Below are 25,874 nucleotides of genomic sequence, written 5' to 3'. Positions count from 1 at the left end.
TCTGAGTTCAATTCCCAGCACCCACATGGCGGCTCACAGCAGCCGTCTGTAACTGCAGTCACAGGGGCTCTGACGCCCACTTCTGGCCTCCAAGAGCACAGCGTGAGTGCGGTGCACAGATACACATGCAGGCATGGCAGCACACAGAGCAGCACACGCCTGTAACTCCAGTGCTGGGAATAAGGACAGAGACAGCCAGATAGATCCCAGGGGCTCGTCAGTCACCCCGTCTAGCTAGTCTAGCTGAAATGGTGAGCTCCGGTTCAGTGAGAGACCTTATCTCAAATATAAGGTGGAGAGGAATAGAGGAACACACTCTATGTCAGTCTCTACCCACACATTCAGGGACATGCACACGCAAACTCGTGTGAACATGCATGTGCGTACATAATGAAAAAGGTAAGAAGACATCATGAGAACTACAAAGCTGGAGAGCTGGCTCTGAGTCCAATTCCCAGCAACCACATGGTGGCTCATAACCATCTAGAATGAGATCTGGTGTTCTCTTCTCTTCTGGCCTGCATGCATACCTGCAGGTAGAACATTGTATACAAAATAAGTAAAAAAATTTTTTTTAAAAAAGAAAACTACAGCCAGGCAGTGGTGGCACACACCTTTAATCCCAGCAGTTGGGAGGCAGAGGCAGGTGGATCTCTGTGAGTTCAAGACCAGCCTGGTCTACAGAGTTAGTTCCAGGACAGGCTCCAAAGCCACAGAGAAACCCTGTCTCGAAAAAACAAAAATAAAATCAAAAAAGAAAAGAAAAAGAAAACTACAAAGGTCGCTGAAGGAGATTAAAGATGGCAGTAAAGGAAAGTATCTTGCAGCCGTGGGTTGAAGACTCAATAAAAGGCTTGCAACAATACCCAGAGAAATCTAGAGATCCAAGACAATTCCTACCAAAACCCTAACAGCATTTTCTGAAGACATTTAAAAAAAACCCATCCAAAAATTCATCTGTGAGCTAACAGACACCGAACAGACAAGTGCTGCACAAGAGGAATGAAGGTGGAAGCCCGGGTCTTGACTTGAGCGCTCCGGCAATGAAGCAGTGCGGCTCTGGCTGGGACAGACAGGATGGAGACAACAGAGAGGATGAGAGAGTCCAGAAGAACCCCAGACCTGTTCTAGTTGTTTCTGACAAGGGTGCCAAGACCACGGCATAGCAAAGAACAATCTTTCTGACAATTGGGGGTGGCAGACTGGTTCTCCACATGTCAAATAATAAAGCTGGGCCCTTACCCATGTACCACAGAGCAATATACAAAAAGGACAGCAAATGGATCAAAGACCTAAATACAAAAAAGAAAATATAGAAAAAAAAACTTCATAACACTGAATTTGGCGGTGTTTTTTTTTTTTGATATGGTCAAAACATGAACAGTAAAAGAAAAAACTAGCTAAGTGGTCTTCACAAAAATTAACTTCAGTACTTCTACAACTCAACAAAAGAAGAGGGGCTGGAGGCGATGCAGAAGACCCAGGTTTGCTTCCCAGCAACCACAAAGTGTCTGCACAACTCCAGTCCCAGGGGAATCTGATGCCCTCTTCTGGCTTCTGCAGAAACTACATGTATGTGGTACACAGACATGTGTGCAGGCAACACACACACACACACACCATTAAATCATGGGTGTAGCGCTTCAGGTTAGCATCCCTGGACAAAAGACACGGAGCAGAGTGAAGGTACACATGGAATGGAGGGAGACATGCAGATCAATTTCCTGAGAGAGGATTACTGTCCAGATGACATAAAGAACTTCTACAACTTAACGACAGAAATCCAGTCACCTGGATAGAAAAATAAAGAACCGGGCTGGAGAGATGGCTCAGAGGCCAAGAGCACTGACTGCTCTTCCAGATGCCCTGAGTTCAATTCCCAGCAACCACATGGTAGCTCATAATCATCTAGAATGAGATCTGGTGCCCTCTTCTGACCTGCAGGAATACATGCAGACAGAAATTAAAAAGAAAAACGAAGAACTTAGAAGCTACAGTGAGACACCACTGCACACCCACCGGAAAGGCTGTTAAATAAGTTTCAGTGAGGATACAGAGACACTGGAACCCTGGGCACTGCTGGTGGACATGGGAAAACTCAAAAATTAAAAACTGAGTTAGGTCTGGGAGCACTCCCTGTAGTCCAAGCCCTCAGGAGGCAGAGGCAGGATTATTGCCTGTGAGATCGAGGCCACGCTGGTCTAAGTAGTAAGCTCCAGGCCAGTCAGGGCTACACAGCAAGACTCTAAGGAAAAAAATGTATAACGGTAATTATAACAAACTGAGTCAGGTCTGTGGTTCACACCTGTGGGGGTGGGGGCCGAGAATGGCAGGTCATCTCAAGGTCAACAGCAGCTTGAGGCAGTATCAAGATCCTGTCCCAGGAAGGCACAGTAGCACACAACTTCAATTCTAGCACTTGCAAGGCAGACAGAAATGGATCTCTAGAGTTTCAGAGTTTGAGGCTGACCTCGTCTACACAGGGAGCTCCAAGCCAAGCAGAACTACATAGTGAGATCCTGTCTGAAAAAAGAGGAAAGGAAAGTCTCAACACTGAGTCTCAATAAGGAAAACAATGAAATCTTACATGATTCAGTAATTCCAATTCTGGGCATACGCTCCAAAGAACTGAAAGCAGGAACTTGAAGGGACAGTGGTACATGGTTACTGGCAGTGGTCTTATTCACAGTGCCCAGAAGGTGGGCACTACCCACTATGGAGTTCCAGGGCACATGGGGCTAGATCACGAGCTTATCTCAGAAAGACCAAAACCAAAGCCAACAGCCAACAACACAAAACCACAACAAAAGCCACTGTAGGCTCAGGAAGACAAGAGGCCAGAGGAACCCATGGGGCACCACACATTATAGTTCATGATCAATGTCCTGTCCACACTTATGACCCACCCATCTGATAACCACAAAGCCACACGCATCAGCTGGCCAGAAATGAGAAGATGGAGTTCAGAGGATAGACAATGTTCCTAGAGCCAAGACAGCCTCAGACAGACATATTTCCCCAGTTCTAACCTCCCTATAACACAGTGCAGCACAGAGCAGCAGGGAGCACTGCAGGGTCCTGTTGTCAAAACCATCTACAAGTAAGGTGCAGACTGGCAGTTACCTATCCCTGGGCCACAGGGCCAATGAGTCCTGCAGAGTCAGGGTTTGCTCCCGTCTCCAGGCCCAGGAGTTTGAGCATGTCTCCACAGGATTGGACCCTATAGAGAGTAGCTCATAGGTACAGAGCTTCAGGAACCATCCCTGGAGAACACTGTTGTTATAAATACATAATCAAAAAGTTCACAGATAAAACCTGAGCAAAGGCGAGGTACCCTTTTGAATTCCCAGGTCATCTGAGAAGATCCTCCTTAAAGTGGAGCTTTAGGGACACCAGGAAGGCTGGGTACTCCACTTTCAACTTCCCCTCTTGATAAGCAAGTAGATCTCAACAATTAAAGGGAAAAATGTTTTGTCTGGGAAGATGCTCAGGTGCTAAAGACACTTGTTGCCAAGTGAAACAACCAGAGTTTGAACCTCCTCATCCTGTAGCATCTCCCCAAACCAGAAGATGTCACCACCTGACTTCTGGTGGGGTCCAGGTACCTTAACAATGTCCTCTGACCTGTTCCACAGTGGGCAGTGGCCTCTGTTTGTCCCTGCCTCCCCAGGTACCTGGTTCTGCAGCTGGATAGTTGTGGCTTGCCGGTCACTGTCGTGGAGGGCCAGCCTTTCCCGAAGGACCACCAGCTCCTCCTGAAGCTGGGACATGGCCTCCACCGTCCTATGTACCACGGGGTCTGGGCCTGGTGACCCCGACAGGCTTGAGCACCTCCCGATGCCAAAGAGCCGCCCACCTACAAGCAAAGTAGTGGCTGATCAGCACGACAGTGAAGGTCTGCCTGGAGGAGGGGTGCAGACATCACCACAGGGCACACCGTCGGTGGGAAGAGGATGCAGGCAGGTAGGGTTAGGATGAGGTCTAGAGGCTACAACAAAATGGGTTCACAGGGGACTTCCAGGTCTGCCTTGGGGAAGTCACTTTAGCAGTAACTTCTGGGGACAGAACTGCCTAAACCAAGACTTAGGAAAGCAGTTTTTATTGAATCCCCTCAAAGCAGTGTGTCTCCAGACAACTGCCACTGGAAAAGAACAGAGGCTCACTCAGAAAGAGCTCTTCATGCTAAGACACACCCTCTCAAAAGCACGGCAGAGAGGATGGGGCTTTCCCAGCTGCTCTGTGGACAGTGGTCCCCTGTGCATGGAGGAGGAGCAACCAGGCATATTCTCAGGCTCATGCCTGCACGTGGGGCCACACATGCACAAGAAAGGGACAAGCACCAAGTCAAGCAGGGCCTCAGCCCAAGTCCTCCCCATCCCACACCTTCCCCTGTTCTGTCATCAGAGAGGGAGACACACGACAAGCATCAAGGGCTATGATCAGTGCTTGCTCCAAAGCACTGAAGAGGAGCATGGCCTGTGCACTGAGGAACCAGCTGCAGTCCAGGTGGACAGGAGAAGGATTTGCCTTCTCTCCCCAGCAGCCGAAGCGAGGCCCTGCAAAGTATCTGGGAGGGCAGAGGGTTGGTGTTAGCTGGTGAACCTTTCACTTCGATGAGGCCTTAGCTTCTGGCCTTCCCAGAGGTGAGGGGCCTCCCTGTGCCTGATCCCCACCAATGGACCCCTTGACTACAGTTCTGCAAAGCCCCGGAGCAGCACAGGGAATGGGAGGCAGCAGCAGCAAGGCTGCTGGGGGAAGGGGTTCTGCTCCCACGGGTGGGGCTGGGAGGCCCTCCTTCCAGAGACAATTCATGCTTAGCCAATGGCCTCAGCTGTGTGGCTCTGCATGTGACACAGCATGAAAGTCACACAGAGCTGACCCAGCCTCTGTGATCTATTCTAGAGGCAATAAGGGCAGCCCGATGCTTCTAGGCCAGCACACAGGGCTGCCACATGATCAGTATGGCCACAGACTGTACTGTTGCAAAGAGAATGTGCTGGGCTCGGCTGAGAGCCGATCTAACCTCTTGAGTCACATGGGAGGGACCCTGCAGGCTCTTCCAATGTGCTAAGCCCAAAAGCAGCCCTGGGAAAGGAGCTGGGCTCCCCCAGGTAACACAGGTTTGAGTGACTATCCCGGGTCTTGGCAGGCCTGTCTTCCATGACATGGCTCCTGTCCTGGGAGGCCCTGAGCCCCAGATCACAGCATGGTGCCCTGTGCAGGGGCCAGGAGTTGTGTGGAACCTGCAGAGTCGTGGGTAGTGGGAGAAACACTCTTGAAGAAACAGAAGGAGGTCTGAGAATGGGGAGAAGGGAGGAGAGGTGAGGTCCCAGGGTACCTGAGCAGAACAACCCTGTGCTGAGGAAGCCACCACCTAACAGGTCAGTTTCTAGAAGCACACCCACCACAGGGCCCAGGGATCCGGTATTACACCAGTCCTCATTGCTAGGAGGATCTAGCCTTCCTCCTCTGAGCCTATCTCACCTACTGGCCAGGTGGTGGTTGTACTGAAATCCTGGCTGCTCATTGCAGATTCTGGCAAAGTGGCACCTTTCCCTCACACCCCTGGCCTTGCCCTGAGGCTGCCTAGGATGCTCTTTCTCTGTGGCCACTGGCCTGTACTTACTATAGAAACCCCAGAGGACAGCAAAGGGGCCTGGAGAACCTTCTAAAACCAGTCAGCTCTGGGTGCCCATTTTGGGCCGAGGATAATGGAACCACAGGCTCAGTTTTCTCAGCCTGAAGGCAGGGGAACAATTCCCTGCTCTCTAGATCCTCTGACCAGAACAGCCAGGCTCTGTAGCCGGCACCAGTGGCGTCTGGGAGGCTGCTCCTGGGCTCTGCTTTAGATGGGTGCTTGGAAAAGACAAAAAGAAGGGAAATCCAACCCCAGCCTCCAGTGGCCAAGGTCTCTTATCACTGGGTGGAGCCCTGGTGGCCCTGGGACAAGGGGCAGGACAAGAAAGAGGACAGACACATGGCTGTCCCTGGATTTGGAGGAGGCTGTCCAGGGTCTCAAGTTCACATCGGTGGCCAGACCGGCTGAGCCACCTCCAGCTGTGGGACAGAGCATCACACAGCTGGGACCCCATGGGAGCCTCTGTCCTGCACCAGTTCAACCAGGTGTGCTGATGGGCTGACCTCCTTTACCTGTGTTTTCTACATTCATGGCGCCACCAGCTTCTGGGGCCTCCCGGTCCCGCCTGGGGGCCGGCGCCTGCCTCTTCAGGAGCTTGTCTTCTTTGGTCCCCTGACTCTTGCTCTCGCACCCCTTGTCCTGCAGGGCCTGCTGCCAAGACACAACCAGAATCCTCTCGTGAAGGGGACTGTGTGAGCATTCTGGTCCCAGGGCCCAGCACGAGGTGTGGACAAAGAAGCCTGCCTGGGATCCGGGGAAGCCACACTAATATCCCACAGGAAGATGGTGGTGACTTATTCTTGGGCCCCACAGTAGCTGGCCTCCACACTGAGGACGCTGTGGTCCCCAGTGAAGCTAGTGCTATCCCTGCAGGTTCCGTGGGGCAGAAGTCAGCAGCAGGTGAGCAGCTGGTTCACACCATCACAGGCGACTATCCAGTCCTGCCATACACACAGCAGGCTTGGGGCAACTCCCCTGTAGTGTCATCTGCTGCAACACCTTTGCAGATGGCCTCCCACCTAAGGATGGCACACCCAGGACTAGGAGGCTGCACATGAATCCACCTGACAGGGAGAATGACCACCCTGCCACCTCCTTGCTCTGCCCCATGAGACCATCCAGGGGCAATGTGACCCCATATCCCCATCAAGGGACTGAGACAAAGGTAGCTGGGCTGGAGCAGAAGAATGGAGGTGCGGGAAAGGGGTGCTTCATTTAGAGACATCCCCTATAGCTCAGAGAAAGACACCAAGCAAGGGTCAGAACAGTGTGGGAAGGTGTGATCCATCTGAGGGTCGTACACAAGATGCAGATGAAAATGAACTGGAGTTCACAGGCTCGGTGTTTTCTCACTATGTGGTATGCACACACAGAGGCCCACTGAGATAGAAACAAAAGCAATTTAAACTTGGGAAACGGAAATAAATTTCACAACAGGAGAAAAGGTGATGAGCAGACAGGGCCTTCCTGGTGTCTGGAGTTTGAATTTTTCACCTCAGAAACACAGTTTGGTTTGGTTTGCTTATGTCCATGGGGACATCTGGGAAGAGAATTTTATGTCTTTGTGCCCTCTTTGTGTTACCTATTTTTATATATACAGGGTCTCACTCTGCAGCCCAGCCTTGGCTATCCTGGAACTTGCAGAGATCCATCTGCCTCTGCCTCCTCACTACTGGAATTTAAGGTGTACGCCAACACCCCAGGCCAGGTGCTATATATATATGTATATATATATATATGTATATGTATATATATATATCTTTAATACTCAGTATAAAGAGAGCAAAGCCCAGTGAGATAGCAAGTCAGACCCGCGCACTGTGTGGTATGGACAAATTCTACACCATCACAGTAGCTGTTTCTCTCTGTCTCCCTCTGTTGTCTCAATCTAGAACCACTGACCTCTGCCTTCCAGTGCCAGTGGGCAAGTCAATGGCAACAACAAGAAAAGCACATTTAAGGTGCCTGGCATACACTAAGCGCCGCATAGATAGCTGTCGTCCGTTTATAAGTTCTCTAACCTACATCTTTTACTAAGCACCAAAAGGCCAATCAAAAGAATTGCGAGGGTGAAAGTGGCCGGGGCAGGTACCTGGGGAGCCATGCCCTCAGCCTCTTTCTCCCCTCATCTTTGTATTTAGGAAAATTCTCCTCAGCTTAATTTTGTCTTTACCCCTCAACCAACCGCAACGCCATCTTGAGCAGGTTGGGGAAGGTGGGGGTGGCAGGGACAGCAGCAGCTGGAAGTTTCCATTTGCCTTCAGACAGGAGCAAAGGTTACACTATTTCTGGACTGCTGGCCGAAGCACCAGAAGGACAGACGTCCCCCGGGAGCTGGGAATTTCTGCACCACCTCTGAGGGTATAGCTCAGGCTGTAGTTGTTGGACCAAGGCTCGAGTGACCCGCAGGTTGTTTCACTGAACTTGGGACACACTTTGGCACACATCCATCCCCATAAACATGGTAGAGCTCGGCAGGGGCCAGAAGGACATGAACTTGGAAGCCAGTCGTTATCAGCTTCTGAACAGCCCGTCAGCAGAACTGCTGAGCCCAGGCCTCCACGGCAGCCACAGCCCAGCACCCCATAATCAAAGCTCAAGAACAGGGCCACCACCCAGCTGAGCAGCAGTTCCTCACCACAGCCTCCTGATTTAACTTCCCTCTGGTTTCCTTAACTGTTGTCTCGCCGGACCCACTCTCCTGCTCTCCTCCCTGACCTCACAAAGGCAAGAAGTGTGGGCCGTTCAGCTCCCGGAAGAATCTCAAGAGACCCAAGAAACATGGCGAAACACAGACTGCCCCTGAAGTGCCATCACCGTGGGGGTCCTGCCCAGAGCAGTGGGCCAGGGCCGCAGCTGCCCAGGGCATCCTGATGTATTTGAGGTCATTGGTGACTCTCTGGAGCTTCTGTTGGGCTGTCTTCCCTATATCCCTCCTCAGCATCCCTGCACCTGTGCATTGGCATAAGGCATCCAACCCATAAATATCTGTTCAGCAAATGTACATATTAAAATACTAATGCAGGAGGACTGAAGAGACCACCAGTTAAGAGCACTGGCTGCTCTTCCAGAGGACCCAGGTTCAATTTCCAATACCCACATGGTGGCTCGTGACCATCAGTAACTCCAGTCTTCTGGCCTTCACAGGCAGCAGACATACATGTAGTGCACAGACATATATGTAGTCAAACACACATACACATTAAAAATAAATCTTAAAAATATACTAATGTAGGCTTGTACTTGGTGGTTTTGTGCACCAACTCGACACAAGCTAGTCATCCAAGGAAGACACCTCAACGAAGGAAATGCCTCCCTGAGATCCAGCTGTAAGGCCTTTCTCATTTAGTGATCAATGGGGGAGGGCCCAACCCATGGTGGGTGGTGCCATCCCTGGGCTGTTGTTTCTGGGTTCTACAAGAAGGTGGGCTGAGCAAGCCATAGGAAGACAGCCAGTAAGCAGCTCCCTTCCATGGCCTCTGCATCAGCTCCTGCCTCCAGGATTCCTGTCCTGACTTCTTCAGTGATGAGTTGCAATGCTGAAGTGTAAGCCAGATAAATCCTTTGTTTCCTTCCCAACTCACTTTGAGGTCATGGTGTTTTGTTGCAGCAATAGAAACCCTGACTAAGACATAGGCACTAGAGAGATGGCTCAGCAATTAAGAGCACCTGCTGCTTTTGTGTTCCCAGCACCCATATGCGGATTCATGTTGGTAACTAGTTCTAGACATGGAGTGTCAGCAGATCTGATCGATTTGGTTCCCAGCACCCACATGGTAGTTACAGGGATCTGATTCCTTCCGGCATCCCCAGACAGCAGATCCCAGGCATATACATGGTGCATATAGATATATGTAGGCAAACATTCAAACACATAAAAATAACTCTAGAAACAAACCAAGTTAATACTGCTGGGTATGGTGGCACACGCCTTTAATCCCAGCCCTTAGGAGACTGATGTGGTAGATCCCTGTGAGTTTAAGGCCAGACAGGGCTGAACAGTGAGATCCTGTTTCAAAACGAAGCAAACAACAACAAAGTAATGTAGGCCAGTCAGATGGCTCAATGGATGAAGGCCTTGATACCCTGAGTCCCCATCCCCAGAATCTACACAAGAAGGAGAGCCGAGGGGCTGGAGAGATGGCTCAGCGGTTAAGAGCATTGCCTGCTCTTCCAAAGGTCTTGAGTTCAATTCCCAGCAACCACATGGTGGCTCACAACCATCTGAAATGAGGTCTGGTGCCCTCTTCTGGCCTTCAGGCATACCCGCAGAAAGAATATTGTATACATAATAAATAAATATATATATATATAAAAAAAAGGAGAGCCGACTCTCACAAGTTATTCCCTAGTTGCTCACAGGTGCCCTGTGCTCACCCCCACCCACGCCCAGAGACCCCATCCACCCCCCACATACACACAGTGAGTGTAAAACATCAACGTCACAATTGCTTGAATGTCAAAGGCGCTCACTGTCATCAGAGATAACACCAAGGACAGACGCAGAGAATTTTGCCATCACCACCATGGGTACTCGGTGGTGATGGGATGAACCTGAGGCCTCACGCATGCCAGGCAAGCGCTCTGATGCTAAACCACACAGCCCAATTACAGTTTATGGCAAAGTCTCAAGTAGAATATTACACAGCTGTTAAGAAAATAGAGGTTGGGCTGGAGAGATGGCTCAGTGGTTAAGAGCATTGCCTGCTCTTCCAAAGGTCCTGAGTTCAATTCCCAGCAACCACATGGTGGCTCACAACCATCTGTACTAAGGTCTGGTGCCCTCTTCTGGCCTGCAGGCATACACACAGATAGACTATTGTATACATAACAAATAAATAAATAAATATTTAAAAAAAAAAAAAAGAAAATAGAGGTGGTTCTCTATGACTGATGGGTATGAAGAAATCTCCAAGATGACTCTGAGGGAAACAAAACGGTGTAGAATAATATGTAAAGGTAAATATAAAAACCATATAAATGGAAGGACCATGAGGGGCACACAGTTTCTAGGGATTGTACTGTGAATTCTTTACGCCAATTTTTTTTTTCTAGTGGGGAGGGGGTTGAGACAGGGTTGCTCTGTGTTGCCCAGCTGTCCTGGAATTAGCTCTGTAACCAGGCTGGACTCAAACTCAGAAATGCACCTGCCTCTACCTCCTGAGTGCTGGGATTAAAGGTGTGTGCCACTGCCACCTTTCACACCATTGCAATCAAGTGAGTTGTGTTCAGTAGCTCAGATCTCAGTCTGTATGACCAGCAGCAAGTTAGTTAACCTCTCTAAGCTTTGAGCACACCTGTCCTCATCTATAAAATCCATTCAAACAGTATCTTTCTGCTGAGACACGAGATGTATTGCCTGTATTCCAAAATAGCTTGAATAAAATCCACTAACTCTTTGTATTATTTCTACAATCAAAGCCTCCCCCACCCATATACAGTAAGTCTGCCTTCTGAAAATCAATGACAACTGTGGAGGAAAAGAATCTCCCCATTCGGGCTGGAGAGATGACTCAGCGGTTAAGAGCACTGCCTGCTCTTCCAAAGGTCCTGAGTTCAATTCCCAGCAACTACATCATGGCTCACAACCATCTGTAATGAGGTCTGGTGCCCTCTTCTGGCCTGCAGGCATACAAGCAGACAAAATACTGTATAACTAATAAATAAATATTAGAAAAAAAAGAGAATCTCCCCATTCCCCCACCATCTTCCTTTGAAGCTCCCTGCCCCCAACCCCATTTGTGAGACAGTCTTTCTGTTTTCCTAGCTGGCCTTAAATTTGCTTTGTAGACCAGGCTGGGCTCAAGCTCACAGAAGAGCTCTACCTGCCTCTGCCTCTAAAGGATTAAAGGCTTGCACCATGCCCAGCCTGGCCTTCCCTTTGATTCTTCAAACAAGGGAATACGGGCATTGTCCACATAAAAATAAACAGCTCCCCCACACCGGCCTGATTTCCCAATATCTCCTCCAACTCCTCTTCTTAGCCAAGGCTTCACTTCCCACCTCAGCCAGTTTGTGACTGAAAAGTTCCTGTCACCGCCTAAGAAATCACCCCTGAGATAAGCTGAAATCAAACCTGCTGCCTTCGCACAGGCTTTCAGCTGTGGGCTGCAAAGGGCTAGCCAGCAGGTGCCTGGCAGGTCCCCAGTTCTTCTCCCTGGCACACTGCTGGAGCTCAGAGGACCTGGCACACTGGCCACACCCTGGCCCTGCATCTGACGGCCCATGCTTACCTGAACTGTCAAGTAGAGTCTATGCGGACTCCTAGGGCCAGGCCAGTCCACACTGAGGGCTCGACACTGTGCCAGGGACGGGCGACGGGAGCTCGAGTCTTCCTCACCACCAGTGAGGGTGTCTTTTCCACGCCCTGTTCCAGGACAGACAGACAGGTGAGATGACATACTTGGCTGCTGGCCAAAGAGAGCTGAGTGCAGTTTTTGCCCCCTCCAACCTGCCCAGATGTGGCCAGCAGGACCTCATGTGGCCTCACTGGCTCCCTCCACACTGGAGCAGATAGGGACAGAGTGGGGCCACCTAATTCTCTTACCAAAAGGAACCCTGAGATTCTTTCCTGAAGGGTACCCAAGACCCTACTGGGGGCTCCCCAGTTGCCACAGTGACTCTTGGGGTCCACACTTGTTCATCAGCCCCTCTGCAGAGAGCAGCAAGAAGAAGCCAAGACACCGAGGGAACTGGACACGGAACACAGCTTTATTACCCGGCTACCTCTAGGTGGCAATTTCTCCCTTGCCTTCATTAAGACCAAACCCACACTGGGTGGCCTGGTCCCTGCTGTTTCCAGAAGTGTACCCAGAAACAGCTAAAGGGCATCCTCTGGGGCTCCTATCGGGGCAGGACACCCCGACCCCTTTTCAGCTTGGCCAGGGTGGGAAACAGTACTGGCCCCACTGTCAAATGCACAGCCACAGGCTGGAGAGATGGCTCAGCCACAGAACACAGGCTGCTTCTGCAAAGGACTGGTGTTTTGTTCCAACACCCACACTGGGTGGTTCGCAACTGCCTATAAGTCCAGCCCCAAGGTATCTGATACTTCTGAACTCTGTAGGTACCTGCATTCATGTATGCTTAACTATGTACAGATAAATACACATAACATAATTAAACTAACTTTTTTTGAAAAAAAAATAATAAATGGAAGCTTTTTCATCAGGCGCAAGCTTTTAATCCTAGCAATCTGAAGGCAGAGGCAGGCAGATTTCTGTTAAATTCAAAGCTAGTCCAGTCTACAAAGCAAGTTCCAGGCAGCCTTAGTAAAACCCTGTAGTGGGGGGCGGGGAATGCACAGCTACCCTGGGATAAACTAATAACCTGAGGGCATAACCCCATAGTGAGGATCAAAGAGGATTTAGTCACAGTGAGGACCCACAGATAACAGCCATTAGGACAGCAATTATCATCACAACCACTCAGGGAAGTGGAGGACATTCCCCTGGTAGGACAGGCAGAAAACCAGAGATACTGAATAGTTAACAATATGCCTAGTGTCACCCAGGGCTTGTATTCAAACCCCATGTGCCAACCAACACTGGTTGATTATCACTTTCAGGATGACAATAAGACTAGCAGGGGATATTTGGAGGAGGCTGGGGTGCCCTTGTTGGCTGAGACTCTCTTAGGTGCCAAGCCTATGCCTGTCTGTCACAAATGGATTTCACTGAACCTTTATCTTAAGTTTATAAAGTGGCCAGAAGTCTCTAAAGTCACAGCACTCATTTTATACACACACACACACACACACACACACACACACGAAGTAGATGAAGAGCTCAGTTTTCCAAGGTGAAATGTTTAGTTTTGTTTAGCAGAAAAGCCACACTTACATCTATCACACCCTGGGGACAACCTTATAGAGACCATCCTTCGCCCCTTTCCAACAACCAGCTGACTGACCCACAGAACCTCTCCTTTGCCTGAAGACTCCCAGGGTATAAGGGGGTGGCCAGCCTGGGGCAATCATAGAAGCTTGGAGAGCTGCAGAGCACTGCCTGGCTATCATTGGCAGAGTGAATGTGTTATGGTTAGAAAGGGAGACAGTAGGGATTTGTTATGAGCCCTCTCTGAGCCTCCGTGCATCCCCTCTTCTGTATACTACGGGGCTTAGACCAAATGGTCTCAGGCCCAGAGGCCCGGACTGGCAATCTGAACACTTCTTCAGTAGGTCAGGAGCAAGCCCCTGAAGGCAGTTCTGGATAACCCTGCCTTTCCACACAGCTGAGGCACTCTGCCTACCTGCCCACACTGAGCTGGGGAAAGGGTCAAAGCAGCTCCTCACCCCCACACCCAGCTCCTACCCAGAACAGAAGAGCCGCTGGCTCCTTGACAGTCTGAGCACCTGGGACATGACCCAGAAAGCTGACGGCTGACAGTTCCCTAGGGTACAGCAATGGCCCAGGCTCCAGGACCCTCTCACTATAGACCTCCTGGTAGGATCACTTAGAAGGCTTCGTTGGCTGTCTGACACCTAAAACCTAAGGCCTGAAACGCAAAGTCCGCTGGGCAACACTCTGAGTAGTCTGCATTCACTCCTTACTCCCGTCCAGGACAGCCTGGCGGAATCAGGTGTCCGTGTTGAGCAGGGCACCTAGGAGGTCGGTCAGCCCCTTCACCTACCTTGTTTACCGGCCTCCGGCTGACATTAGAGAGAACCCAAGTGAGATCTCAGAGTCTCTGACCTGCTTCGGCTGGCGGGAACGTAGCTGATGCCGCAGTGGTACGGACTGTGTTAAAGTTTAACCGGCCCCAGCCTTCTCCTCCTCCCCGGCTGGACGCAGGGAAGGAGCACCCAGTGACGCTGAGCTGCGCTGTTCTCCACGCCCAGACGGCTCGGAGCTGCTGGCTACCCTGTAATTACCTGACAGCTCTGACTGAGTTTAGGAACCGCGAGAAACCTCAGTCTCATCTCGGGGATCTGGAGGAAGGAAGGGAAATGAAGAGGCATCCTAAAAATGCGGACTCACCAGTTCTCAACCTCCCCTGGCCGGTGTGTGGGAAAGGGCGGGCGGCTGGGCTGGCTGGGGCGGGGCGAGCCATCCCGGGTTTGGGCTTGGGCTCCTGGACCCGGCCCACTCTCCACAGGCCCCGCAGTGAAGGCGTGGCTCCCAAGTTCCACGTCCTGCGAGAGGGGACCATGGCCTGGGGCTCAGCAACCTCTTCTGGGTGCCGGGCAACCTGTGGAGAGAACAAGGGGAGAGGAGTTCAGGAGGCGTGGGTAGCCCACAAGCTGTGGCGTCCGGAGGGGTCTGCAAACAAGGGTCCCTTGCTACTCAGAATAGCAGCCCCAAGTGTAGCAACCCCTAAAGGCCCTGGGCTCTCAGGAGGGTGCTCAGTACTGACTACGGCATTTCCCAGTGGGACTGGAGCAAGTCAGTGTGTCGGTCACTTGCTGTGAAGATCCGCGGCAGGACACACTGGGGTAGCAGCCCCACGTGGGGGAAGGTCGAAGCCTATGCTTCCAAGCAGTGGTAAGTTTAATCCTTTTCCTTCATGACATCTCACTTTCTAATTGCACTCAGCTGCTAGCTTAAGTCTCAGCCTTCAGGCTGTGTCCCAAGCCGGCGGCCCAGCAGCTAGTACTCCTGAGTATTAGCTTCCCACTGAGGAGGGGCTCAGCAGGGGCTGGCTTAGGGCCAGGGGCAAGCTGGGTTTACATTCAGCAAATTCTCAGAGCCAGTTCATTCACACATTCACCTAACTCAGTACTGAGGGTGTGGCAGGCACCCTGCCAGGCATTCATTCAGTTCTCTTTCATAATCGTTTATTGAGTGCCTACTATGTGCCTGGCATTAGAAGTCATCTGATTGGGAGAAATTGGTCCTCAAACGTACAGTCAGAAGAGAACAAATCGTCAAAAACCCTTCACAGCGATAGGTAAAGGGTTATTGAAAGTGATGGTGCATGCCTTTAATCTTAGCACTCCAGAAGCAGAGATCTGTATGAGTTCAAGGCCAGCCAGGGCTATGTAGTGAAACCCTGTCTGAAAACAAACTTACAGAGCAGAACAGGTTACAGGCAAGGGTAGAGAGGTGTGCCAGAAGCACTGGTCACTGTACGGACCACCTCCTGCCCTGCAGCAAGAACATGTGCTGAACTGGCTGTCTCCCCGACCCTCTCTGGCTCCCTGAAGGGAGGGGGCTCACAGGAGCTTTGCCCATGTGCTCCAAGATAGCTTACTAAATGAGTATCCTGAAGTGTGTGTGTGCGCACATACACACGTGAATTAACCAAAGCCTGGAAAGGAGGACCAGCTAGCCACCAAGACTCAGAACTAGCCAGGCAGTGGTGGCGTACACCTTTAATCCCAGCACTAGGGAAGCAGAGACAGGTGGATCTCTGTGAGTTCAAGGCCAGCCTGGTCTACAAGAGCTAGTTCCAGGACAGTCAGGGTTGTTATACAGAGAAACTCTTGTCTTAAAAAACCAAAAGAAAAAAAAGAAAGGAAGAAAGAAAGAATGAAAAAGACTCAGAACTAAAGGCCACCACTGCTAAAGGTGAGGACATAATCGGCAAAATTGACCAAGAGGGAGGCAGTCTGAAGTAAGGGCAGGGCTGGGGTTGGGGGTGGGGTGGAGGTCAGAGGGGTGGCAGGAGCTGCCCAGGGCATGCAGAGTCCTCAGGAAGAGGCTGGACAGCAAGTAGGATAGTCAGGTGGCCATGGCAAAGTAAAAGAAACCCTAGAGGGAGCTGGGTGGGGGCTCACACCTACCATCCCAGCACTCAGAGGCTGCAAGTTCCAGATCATCCTAGGCGGCAAAGCAAGTTCAAAGGTGGCTCAAGGAATTGGAGAAGGCCCAGGCAGCAGCTGCTTCCTTCTCTGAGGGAAGTTTAGCTAGGATGGGAGGGAGATGAGCTGAGACAGGGAGAAGTGGCATGTGGGGTAGACAGAGGGGCAGGAACAAAGCATCCAGAGGCAGAAAAAAAGCAAGACTCAGGGGTCAGAGACCAAAGACTTGAGATCTGATGTTGATGGGGCCAAGTACTGAAGACAGTGAGGTCATGGTCTCTTCCTTCCTTGACTGAAGACAATGTGGGGTACTCACTGGGAGGGGGACAGGAATGTAGGACAAACAGTCAGGAAGATGCTGATCCATAGAGTAGCCCCATACCGCTGATGCCTTGAGAGGAAGAAGAGGAGCAGATACAAATGCCCTCTCCGGGCAGCTTGGCACAGAGCTGGGCATAAAGCCAACCCTGCAGGCCAACGGGAGAAGATGGGAGAACCGTCCTCTGCAGGTGCTCCTACAGGTGAGGCCGTGTAGGAAAGAGGATTCCAGGGGTCCTCGGCTCAGTCTAGGATGGCAGAGGCAGGAGACCATATTTCTGTGCTATCAGGGAAGGAAGTTGGAGGGGCAGCCTGAAGAAAGAGGAAGGGTGTATGCTAGATCCCTAAGAGGAAAAGGCAGCTGAATTTAGCAGCTGGAAACCCTGGTGTGAGGTCAGAATATTGAGGAATCTCAAGCAAGCCCAGGGTTCCAGGCCTAGCGGGAAGCACACACTATCCTACACAAGTGTTTGATCTGGGGTCCCGGGACCTCTACTAACTTGGAATTCATGGGGTAGAGCTAAGAGAGTGGTCCAGGCAGGCCTAGGCCCCGCCACCTAGGACAATTAATCATCTAGTCTTTGTCTGATCATCTCCATGTATAAAAGGACGAGCACTATGCTTCACAGGTCTGGCATAAACATCAGACAGAGCACGTATGGAATGCTGGCATGTACAAAGAGCTTAGGATGCTGTCTTTTGGTGCATCCACCCATTGGTGGGTGAATGCAGAGGCCGGCTGGGGGAAGGGTATTGCCTGCCTCTCTGGGTTTGGGCCAGGATGGTAGAGCTGCCCTCTTCCTGTCCTAGACCGGAGACCGCGCAAAGACTTCATAGTCGCTTGTTCTCCTGGGTGAGCATTTTGGGGGTGGCTAGCCTGGGCTAGGTTTCCCCTGGCATACAGAAAATGTTTCGGGGAGTCCAGATGACTCAGAGGGACAGCAGAACTCACCACCCCAAACCCTGAAGTCCAGCCACATAAATACGAAGAGCCATTCTGGGGCTGCATTCCTAGCAAATGACTCTCTCTGGCCAAGGAGACGGCTCCTTTATGAAGGGCATGAGGAAAAATCCTGCCAGGCTAGGAAGGGCACTCACCCAGTCTGGGGCAGAAGGACACTAAAGGAAGGTGAAGCTAGGGTGGTCCCAATGCCCAAGCTTGAGACATGTATTAAGGGGAGTGGTGGCAGGGGTGACAAATGTACTCAAGAATTTAAATCTAGCTTCCTCTTTTAACTGTCTCAGGACCAGGCCTTTCACTATGTCAAGCAGAGTTCTGCTGTTACTTGCAGTAGAAAGGCTGAAGGGGACAGGCAGCTTCTGGGCTCCCCCTCCCTGCGGGGATTCCTCAGCTGCAGCTGTCAATGACTTGATTCGGCTGGGCTTGTGAGGGTTATCTCTGAGGCCTTTCCTCCTAACCTAGGGGCTGGCGCACCCCACCTTGGGCCTGGCCAGAGAAAGCAACTACCCGAGGGCACAGAGGGAGGGCCCAAACTGCAGCCTTCCTGGGAGCGACCCATGCAGGGGAAGGGGGCGCGCTGGTTGACGCACAGCACCCAGGTAGGCTCTGTACATTACCCACCAATGAGATCCTAAGCGGGTCTAGGCGACGCGACCCCAGAGGCCGTGCCCACCCTCTAGCCCAGGTCCCAGAGAGATTCTGCGGTTGGACAACGCAGTGGGACCCCACTCACAGGCGGGTCTATGGGGCCCGGTCGCCGCACCCGCCGTGGATCGGGACAGAGGGTTCCGGGGCAGGGTGGGCGCGGAGCCCACCAGGCGCGGCTGGAGGAGCCGGTGCCAGCCGGTCCTAGCCTGCCCGGACCCCGACTCACCGGCCTAGCGGAGACAGGATCCCAGTGTCGCCGCAGAGCCCAGGGCTCGGCCCGCTCCGGCCCGCCCGCGCGAGGCAGCTCCACGCCGCCGCCGCTGCCGCCGCCTCCTCGGCCCGCCCCGCGCCCGCCCCTCCCGCACTTTCCACAGGAAATGATTAACTCAGGCCGCGGCGCGTTCCCATGGCAACGGGCTCGGGAGGGGGCACGCGCATTCTCCCGCACGCGCCTGCCCCGGGCGCACGCCCCCTCTACTCCTACCCCCCAGCACAGGCTGGTAAAACTTACGTGCTCGCCCTATGGTGCACGCGCCCTGGCACACCTGCCTGCGCCTTCAGAGCAGGCTCACACCCTCCGCTGCACACTTCACGTTCCTGCACACTCGCCCTTACCCAGCCCGCGGGAACGCAGGCCTCTTACTCCCACCCAGGTGTTAACGTTGGGAAAACGGTTACACTCACCCTCAAACGGTTTGTACTCCGCCTCTAACCCAGGTGGAAAAGTTTCACGCACTCCTGCTAAGATTCACACACATCCTGGCACACAGATTCACACCTTAAGAATACATTCTAGGGCGGGAGAGATGGCTCAGTGGTTAAGAGCATTGACTACTCTTCCAGAGGACTCAGATTCAACTCCCACACCCACATGGCTGTAACTGCAGTTTGAGGGGACCTGAAACCCATGGTAATGACACTAATGCATATTTTTAAAAAGACAAAAACCCGATATATTCTAACACACACATACTCTTGCACAGGAGATCAAGCATATAAACACATTCACCTGTTCTGCCACATGGATCTCTGTCTCTCTGTCTCTCTCTGTCTTTCTCTCTGTCTCTCTCTCTCTGTGTCTCTGTCTCTCTCTCTCTCTCTCTCTCTCTCTCTCTCTCTCTCTCTCTCTCTCTCAGCCAGGCCTGCCACACTGCCTTTCCAGCTGCGCACCTGCTCGCCAGCCAATGAGCATCTTCCTGAGCAGCCTGCTTGGGGTTTGTTAAGGTAACACATTCCCTTAAGCTCCAGCCAAACAGCCCCCAATCTGTCTTTAAAAGCTCCTCCTGGAAGAGGCCTGGGGGAGAGCAGGCCCAGCCAGCCAAGAGAGACAGCTGACCTAGAGGAGCCACTCTGTTCTTTGTCTCCCAAACAGAGAAGCATTTATTTTAGCCACAGCATGCCCACTCGAGGGTGCAGAAGGAGAAAGTGGCACCGGAGCCTCTCCAACAGAGACTGCCAGTCCCCAGAGAACCTGAGGAGGGTGGGGGTCTGCCCCTTCAGGCCTCAGAGGGAACTAGAGAGGGCCGTGCAGCCTCAGATGGGTCTGTTTCCTACTTTTGCTGTTGAGATATGTGACTGGGAGTCAAGAATCTGGACCAAGACTGGGACAAGGACTTGGGCCCCACAGAATGTCCAGCACCAGAACAAGACAGTGAGACCACAGCTGGAAGCGGGCACTGTCTCCTTTATCGGGTTGTCCATTAAAGTTTGAGTATAAAAGCAGAAACCTTGTTTTGCTTGAGGGTTGGGACACTGACATTAACTTCAGCATCCTTCTAGCAAAGCCAAAGTCAGGTTTATTATTATTATTAATAAAAACTTTTATTGTTCCCTTTTCTCCGATCACAAAAGTAATGGATGCTCGTTGTAACCATAACTCCACCCGCTGGGAATAAATGCTGCCAACACTTTATTTAGTACGGCCTTTTTCCCCTGCACACATAATAGACACCATTTATTCAGAGTGAGCCTAGTGCCAGACAATGTGATGAGCTCTAAAGACACAAGATCCTGTTGGATCCTGCTCAGGCCGGTAGGTGGGTACATCCTATGTCCACTTGTTCAAGAGAGGAAAGGTTCATTGGAAAACTCAGAATGTGTCTGAGCTGAGGCTTCAAGTCCAGCAGAGGTGTGAGCATAGATACCTCAATATGCCATAGGAAGTGCCCATCATGGAGAAAAGAAGATTGGGGCATTAGGAGAGAACATTCTTAAAATTCCAGCAAGGCTCTAGCTTGAAAAGTAAAAACAAATTGGTCATTGATTATGACGGATTTAAGAATTCACACCCTGCTGGTCTTGGTGGCCCAGGCCTGTCATTCTAGCCTTGGGGGAGGCTGATGAGAGAATTTAAGTTCAAAGTCTGCTGGTTACCGAAAGTCACCAGGAACTGCAAATCAACTCACTTTCCTGGGTGGTTTCACTAGAGGCTGCCAACTCTCTCCTAACCATGGGGAGAGTGAAAGATTTCCCAGGATCCTGGCTATGCTAACCAGGTCAGGCCTCCACAGCCCCTGGCCTTGATGCTTCCTGCCCACTGTAGAGATTGCACTTGGGCCAGATAAATAGGCAGCGGCCAGAATAGTAAACCTCGTAAGTATCCCAAGCAACCAAGGGCCCAAGAGCTCTTCCCCAGAGGAAAGCGGAAAGAAGAATTGAGAAAACCCTGCCTTGATTTTCTTTTCCTCTCTCCCCTAGTGGCCAAAGTCCACCACAGATAAGCAGACAAGGTTTTTCAGTCTCTGGAAGTCCATTGGCCAGTGACCTCCAGCTTTCACAAATGCCCGGGAGGCCTCATTCCTTTACAACCCCCCCCCCCCCCCCCCCCCCCCCCGCCATCACCACCTCCTGTATCTCATCAATTCTAGATGGCCTTCGAGTTCCACAAGTCCAACAAGCTGCCTTCCTCACCTTTCCCTTTCACTCCCAGGCTCCAGCAGGCAGCAGAAGACTCCCAGTCCCTAACAGTGGCACCTCCACCACCAGGGCCATCGCTGTGGCCTGTCCTGTCAACACCACTCCCCCCTTGGAGGACAGGGCCCATTCCAGACTTCACAACATCAAAAGCTTCAGCCCAGTGTCTGGCAGCACAGACTTGATAACTGAGTAGACAGGGGTCAGTAGGATTCAGAGAGCAGGATACAGGAAACACACCCAAATAGACTTCCTCCTGTGCAAATGAAGGATCATTCCTTCTGTCTAGAGGTTTTTTAAACTGCTGTTCCAGCATGGTCAGAAAGAAGCCCCCCCCCCCCCCCCCCCCCGCCTCTGGGGAAAGTTATCATCTTCCTGCTGGAGAAACTTTGTTTTATTTGGGTTATGTTTGACAGCGTGGGGGAGGATGGACTTGCAGTGTTGCCCAGACTAGCCTCAAACTCCTAGGCGGAAGCAATCCTCCTCCCTCAGCTTTCCAAGGAGCACATCATACGCCTGTACCCAGCACATGTATGGAGCACATATGCCTGTACCCAGCACATGTATGGAGCACATATGCCTGTACCCAGCACATGTATGGAGCACATATGCCTGTACCCAGCACATGTAAGGAGCACATATGCCTGTACCCAGCACATGTAAGGAGTACATATGCCTGTACCCAGCACATGTAAGGAGTACATATGCCTGTACCCAGCACATGCACACATACATGTACACATGTGCACATGCCTCTGTACCCAGGTAACAGACCCTTGAAGCAAGAGAACATGCTAGAGTTGACTCTCGAATTAAGTGGTCCTACTGAATGAAACTCACATCTTCCAATACTCCTGAAGTTGTCCATCATGAACACGGGAGGTGTGGGGGGGGATTCCAGAAGGAAGGGGGTGCAGGTGCAGGTCTCCTGATCCTTGTGTGTCCCCACTTTCTAAAAGCCACAGTAACAGGAAGAAACAATCCTCACATTTTCAGGAGACTCTACCGGAAGCAAGACAACCTTTGCCCCATCCAAGCCTAACTTTGAAATTCTCAGACCTCCTGGCCTTTTACCATTTGCCCAGAGGCCTCATTAAATGGGCACTCCCCAGCTCCCACGAAGGTGGTTAAAGATCTACCTTGGGCCTGCTGAGGAATTTGGCATCCAAACAGAGGTTTTCTCACCCTTATCATGTCTTGTAGTCTAAAAAATGAGAGGAATGCAAATACTGGGGTGATAATGTATTTATGTGCCGGGTAATAAAAAGATTTAGCATGACTGACCCCAGAAGGGTGTGTGTGTGTGTGTGTGTGTGTGTGTGTGTGTGTGTGTGTGTATTCACCTTTAATCCCATAAGCACCAGGCAATAAAAAGATTTAGCAAGAATGACCCAGAGAAGGTGTGGTGTGTGTATGTGTTCACTTTTAATCCCAGCACTCTGGAGGCAGAGGCAGGTGGATATTTGAGTTCCAGGTCAGTCAGGGCTACAGAGTGAGATCGTGCCTCAAAAAACAAACAAACAATTAAGTAAAAACAAAGAGCGATCCTGGGCGAGGCAGTGAAGAAGCCCTGCTCTACCCCCACCGGCCTCCCAGACTCCTAGCTCCTCCCCTACTCTCTGGCTTCACTTCCTGTTCCCAGCGCCTGACTGCTTGATCGAGGCCATCTGTACCTCCGGTGCTCCCGTTTTCATTTCTTGCTCATTAGTTTCTCCCTGTTAGAAGTTTTGATGTTTGGTTGGGCATGAGCAGGCCCTATCGTCTTTTGAAACTTTTTAGAGGTACTTCAAGAAGGTTCCTTAGATAAAGGAATTTGCCACCAACCCTTACTTCGATCCCTGGCACCATAGCAGTAGGAAAGAACTGACTAATACAGACTATCCTCGGACCTCTCCAGTGTGCCATGGCATACATATGCTCCCACATACATACACACATACACAAAAATGGATTTTTGAATGGGAGGGGCTAGGGAAATGGGTGAGCAGTTAAGTAATTGTCTCTCTTGTAGAAGTCCAGAGTTCAGTTCCTGGCACCTGCATGTGGTTCATAAGCCGCAGTAACTCCAATTCTGGGGATCCAACGCCCTCTTCTGACCACTGAGGGCACTGCATGCATGTGATACACAGGCATACACACGGGCAAAACATTCACACACATAAAACAAAGGAAAAGCTATAAAGCTTTTATCTTGTGATAGCGACTTGCTATGTTGCCCTCTTTCCCAGGCTCAAAACTCAAAACCCTGGGTTTAAGAAATCCTTCTGCCACCAGCTCCAAATGCTTGGGGTTTGCAAATATGTACAAAAGACTAATTCTTTAAAAAATGTATAATTATAACAGAAGTTGATAGAGTTTGGAAAAGTCCCCAAGACCCTTTAATTAGGTCACTGTTCTAGATTTTTCTCCCTGGTAATGGACTGTGAGAAGAAACCAATCTATAACAAGAGGGACAGAGACAGTGGTTAGACGTGGGCTCAGAGACCAGGAGCATGGAGACCTGAAGCCCAGCTTAGGGTTCCTCTTCCCTGGCTATTGTTGTACCGAACCAATGACGTGCTGTGGAACAGAGGCGGGAGTGAGTGCCATTACACGGGACCAGCAGCATCAAAATGCACGTTGCAGGTGACAGGAGACAGGCTGGAGGCCATATTCTACTTTAGACTCTCAGCTTTAAATTTTTCCCATGTAATTCTTTTGTTGTGTCTCAACAGAGTCTTGCTACATAGCCTAGGCTGCCTAGGACTGGCAATCCTCCTGCCTCAGATTCCTGGGATTACATCAGTGCTGCCACACCTGGCTACCACATCACTTTTTAAAAGACCTGCTCTTCTCTGTGAACCGCATTAAGGCTGAGGTTCCGATCCCATGGAGGATCGGTCCTCGTGACAGTAATCATTGAATTATTTTATTCGGGGTACTGAGAATCTCACACATTCTGCCCAAGCTCTGCCCCTCGCCCATCTACCACTGTCTTATTTATTCATTTTGTTTTTTGAGATAGGGTCTCATGTACTCCACAGATTGGCCTCAATTTCATTTTGTAGCTAGGTATGCATGGCCTTGAACTCTTGATCATCCTGTCTCTACGTCCCAAGTACTGAAAAGACAGGCATGTACAACCTTGCCTGGCTAATTGTTGTTTTGGAAACTGGGTTTCTCTGTGTAGCCTTGGCTATCCCGGAACTCACTCTGTAGACTGGGCTGCTGACTTTGAACTTACAGAGATCCACCTGCCTCTGTCTCCTAAGTATTGGGATTAACGGTGTGTGCCACCACTGCCCAGGCTGCCTGGCTAAATTATTACCTATTTGTTTTGAGAATCTCCTGGAGCCAAGGTTGGTTTCGAACTTGATGTGAAAGCTTTGAACACCTGTTACTACCCATCTCCCCAAAGCTCCCCTTTTCATTTTTTATGAAGAACATGCTCTCCACACTCCCTCCCACAAACCTATGCAATCCTCTGGGGCAGGAGTAAGAAGTGGGGGCTATTAGCTTCAGGGAATCTTCTGGAACAGAGCCTGAGCATTTTGTTGTTGCTTGTTACACAGTACCGATTGTCTTCCAAAGGGCTGCACCAAATTTACTCTGCTGTTGGTAGCGCTTTTTGAAAAGAACCATTTTCACAGGAATTTACCTTCCCTTGAATCTGACTGTGCTTCCTGACAGGTTCTCTGCGGAGGCACACGAAGAGAAGGCTGAGCGATGGTTGTCAAGAGCAGGGTGTGTCTGGCTGGCAGAGCCTTCAGGTGCCGAAGCCCTAGGTGTTTGTCATCAGAGCTGGGAAGGTTTGGCTAAGGTCACTGGCTCAGGCTCCCCTTCCCCACCTGCTCTTTAGTCTCTGCCACCTTCCCAGGTGGTTGTGTGACATCCCATCAACACAGGGAAACCACGAATGGAATACTGGTTTCAGGCAGCCACCAGCAACATCGTTCCTGCTCCCATCTCACCCTGACACTACATTCGGGTTTCTTGCAAAATGTCAATTACTCCTAGAAAGGAAACCCCTGGGGGCTGGGGCCAGGGGTGGCACCAGGTCAAGGAAACTTCATTCTTCCAGAACACAGAGCTCCAAGCCTGACTACCCTGCCAATCTGTGGCATGACTGCCTCAGCATCGCCTGAGTGAGGCCACCACTGCCAGCCCCTCCCTGTAGCTTGTCCTCCTCCTCTGGGGGTGGCCCTTGTTTGCAAACATCAACGGAAGTTTTGACGCTGCTGATTAAACCAGCCTCCCACGGCGCCCAGTTCTTAGTCATCCCCGCAAGTCCCAACCTTCCGCATGGAATTTGCGGGCATCCAGGTGACAGGGAAGAAATGACAGGGATCCCTGTAGTTTCTGTAGCTTCTGAACTTCCACCATCCTCACGGTCAAGATGAGCAGGTCCTGGAGTGCCTGTCATCTGCCTGAGGACAAGCATCCCAGCACAGCCTGGACCCTACCTGTCCCTCTTACCTCATCCTATGGGGGTATTGCAGCAAGGTGGGGAAACTGAGGTGCTACATTGTAAGAATGGCTGGGGGAGGCCCATGAATATATATTGGGGGACGCTGTTGGGAGGTATCTTAGAAAACTGTAAAAGGGGAACACTTTAGGACATAAGCTGGTCCCCAGCCCACTGTCTGGATCCCTAAGCTTTGGTTGTCTTGTCCCCA

The 25,874-nt window shown here is 51.1% G+C and overlaps 1 protein-coding gene across 5 annotated transcripts in view; it reads right to left on the bottom strand.

The window, feature by feature from the left end:
* Positions 1 to 18,656, bottom strand: part of Kifc3 (kinesin family member C3) — a 33,595-nt gene extending 14,939 nt beyond the window's left edge. For 2 of the 5 annotated variants that reach the window (XM_041649873.1, XM_041649871.1), the window contains exons 1-5: positions 18,533 to 18,656; positions 14,617 to 14,827; positions 11,872 to 12,005; positions 6,151 to 6,289; positions 3,675 to 3,856 (exon numbers count right to left, since the gene is read on the bottom strand). In XM_041649873.1, coding sequence (XP_041505807.1) covers positions 3,675 to 3,856; positions 6,151 to 6,289; positions 11,872 to 12,005; positions 14,617 to 14,788 — 627 coding nt within the window. In that variant the 5' untranslated portion in view covers positions 14,789 to 14,827; positions 18,533 to 18,656. Of the gene's footprint in view, positions 1 to 3,674; positions 3,857 to 6,150; positions 6,290 to 11,871; positions 12,006 to 14,616; positions 14,828 to 18,532 lie in introns of those variants that run through there. The other 3 variants (XM_041649872.1, XM_041649874.1, XM_041649875.1) reach the window with 3 other exon arrangements.
* Positions 18,657 to 25,874: the final 7,218 nt, after the last annotated feature.

Source organism: Microtus oregoni, unplaced genomic scaffold (assembly GCF_018167655.1).
Source record: "Microtus oregoni isolate MIOR12 unplaced genomic scaffold, Mior012 000004F_ref0000308, whole genome shotgun sequence".
Lineage (NCBI taxonomy): Eukaryota > Metazoa > Chordata > Mammalia > Rodentia > Cricetidae > Microtus > Microtus oregoni.
This window is presented reverse-complemented; position numbering and strand designations above follow the sequence as displayed.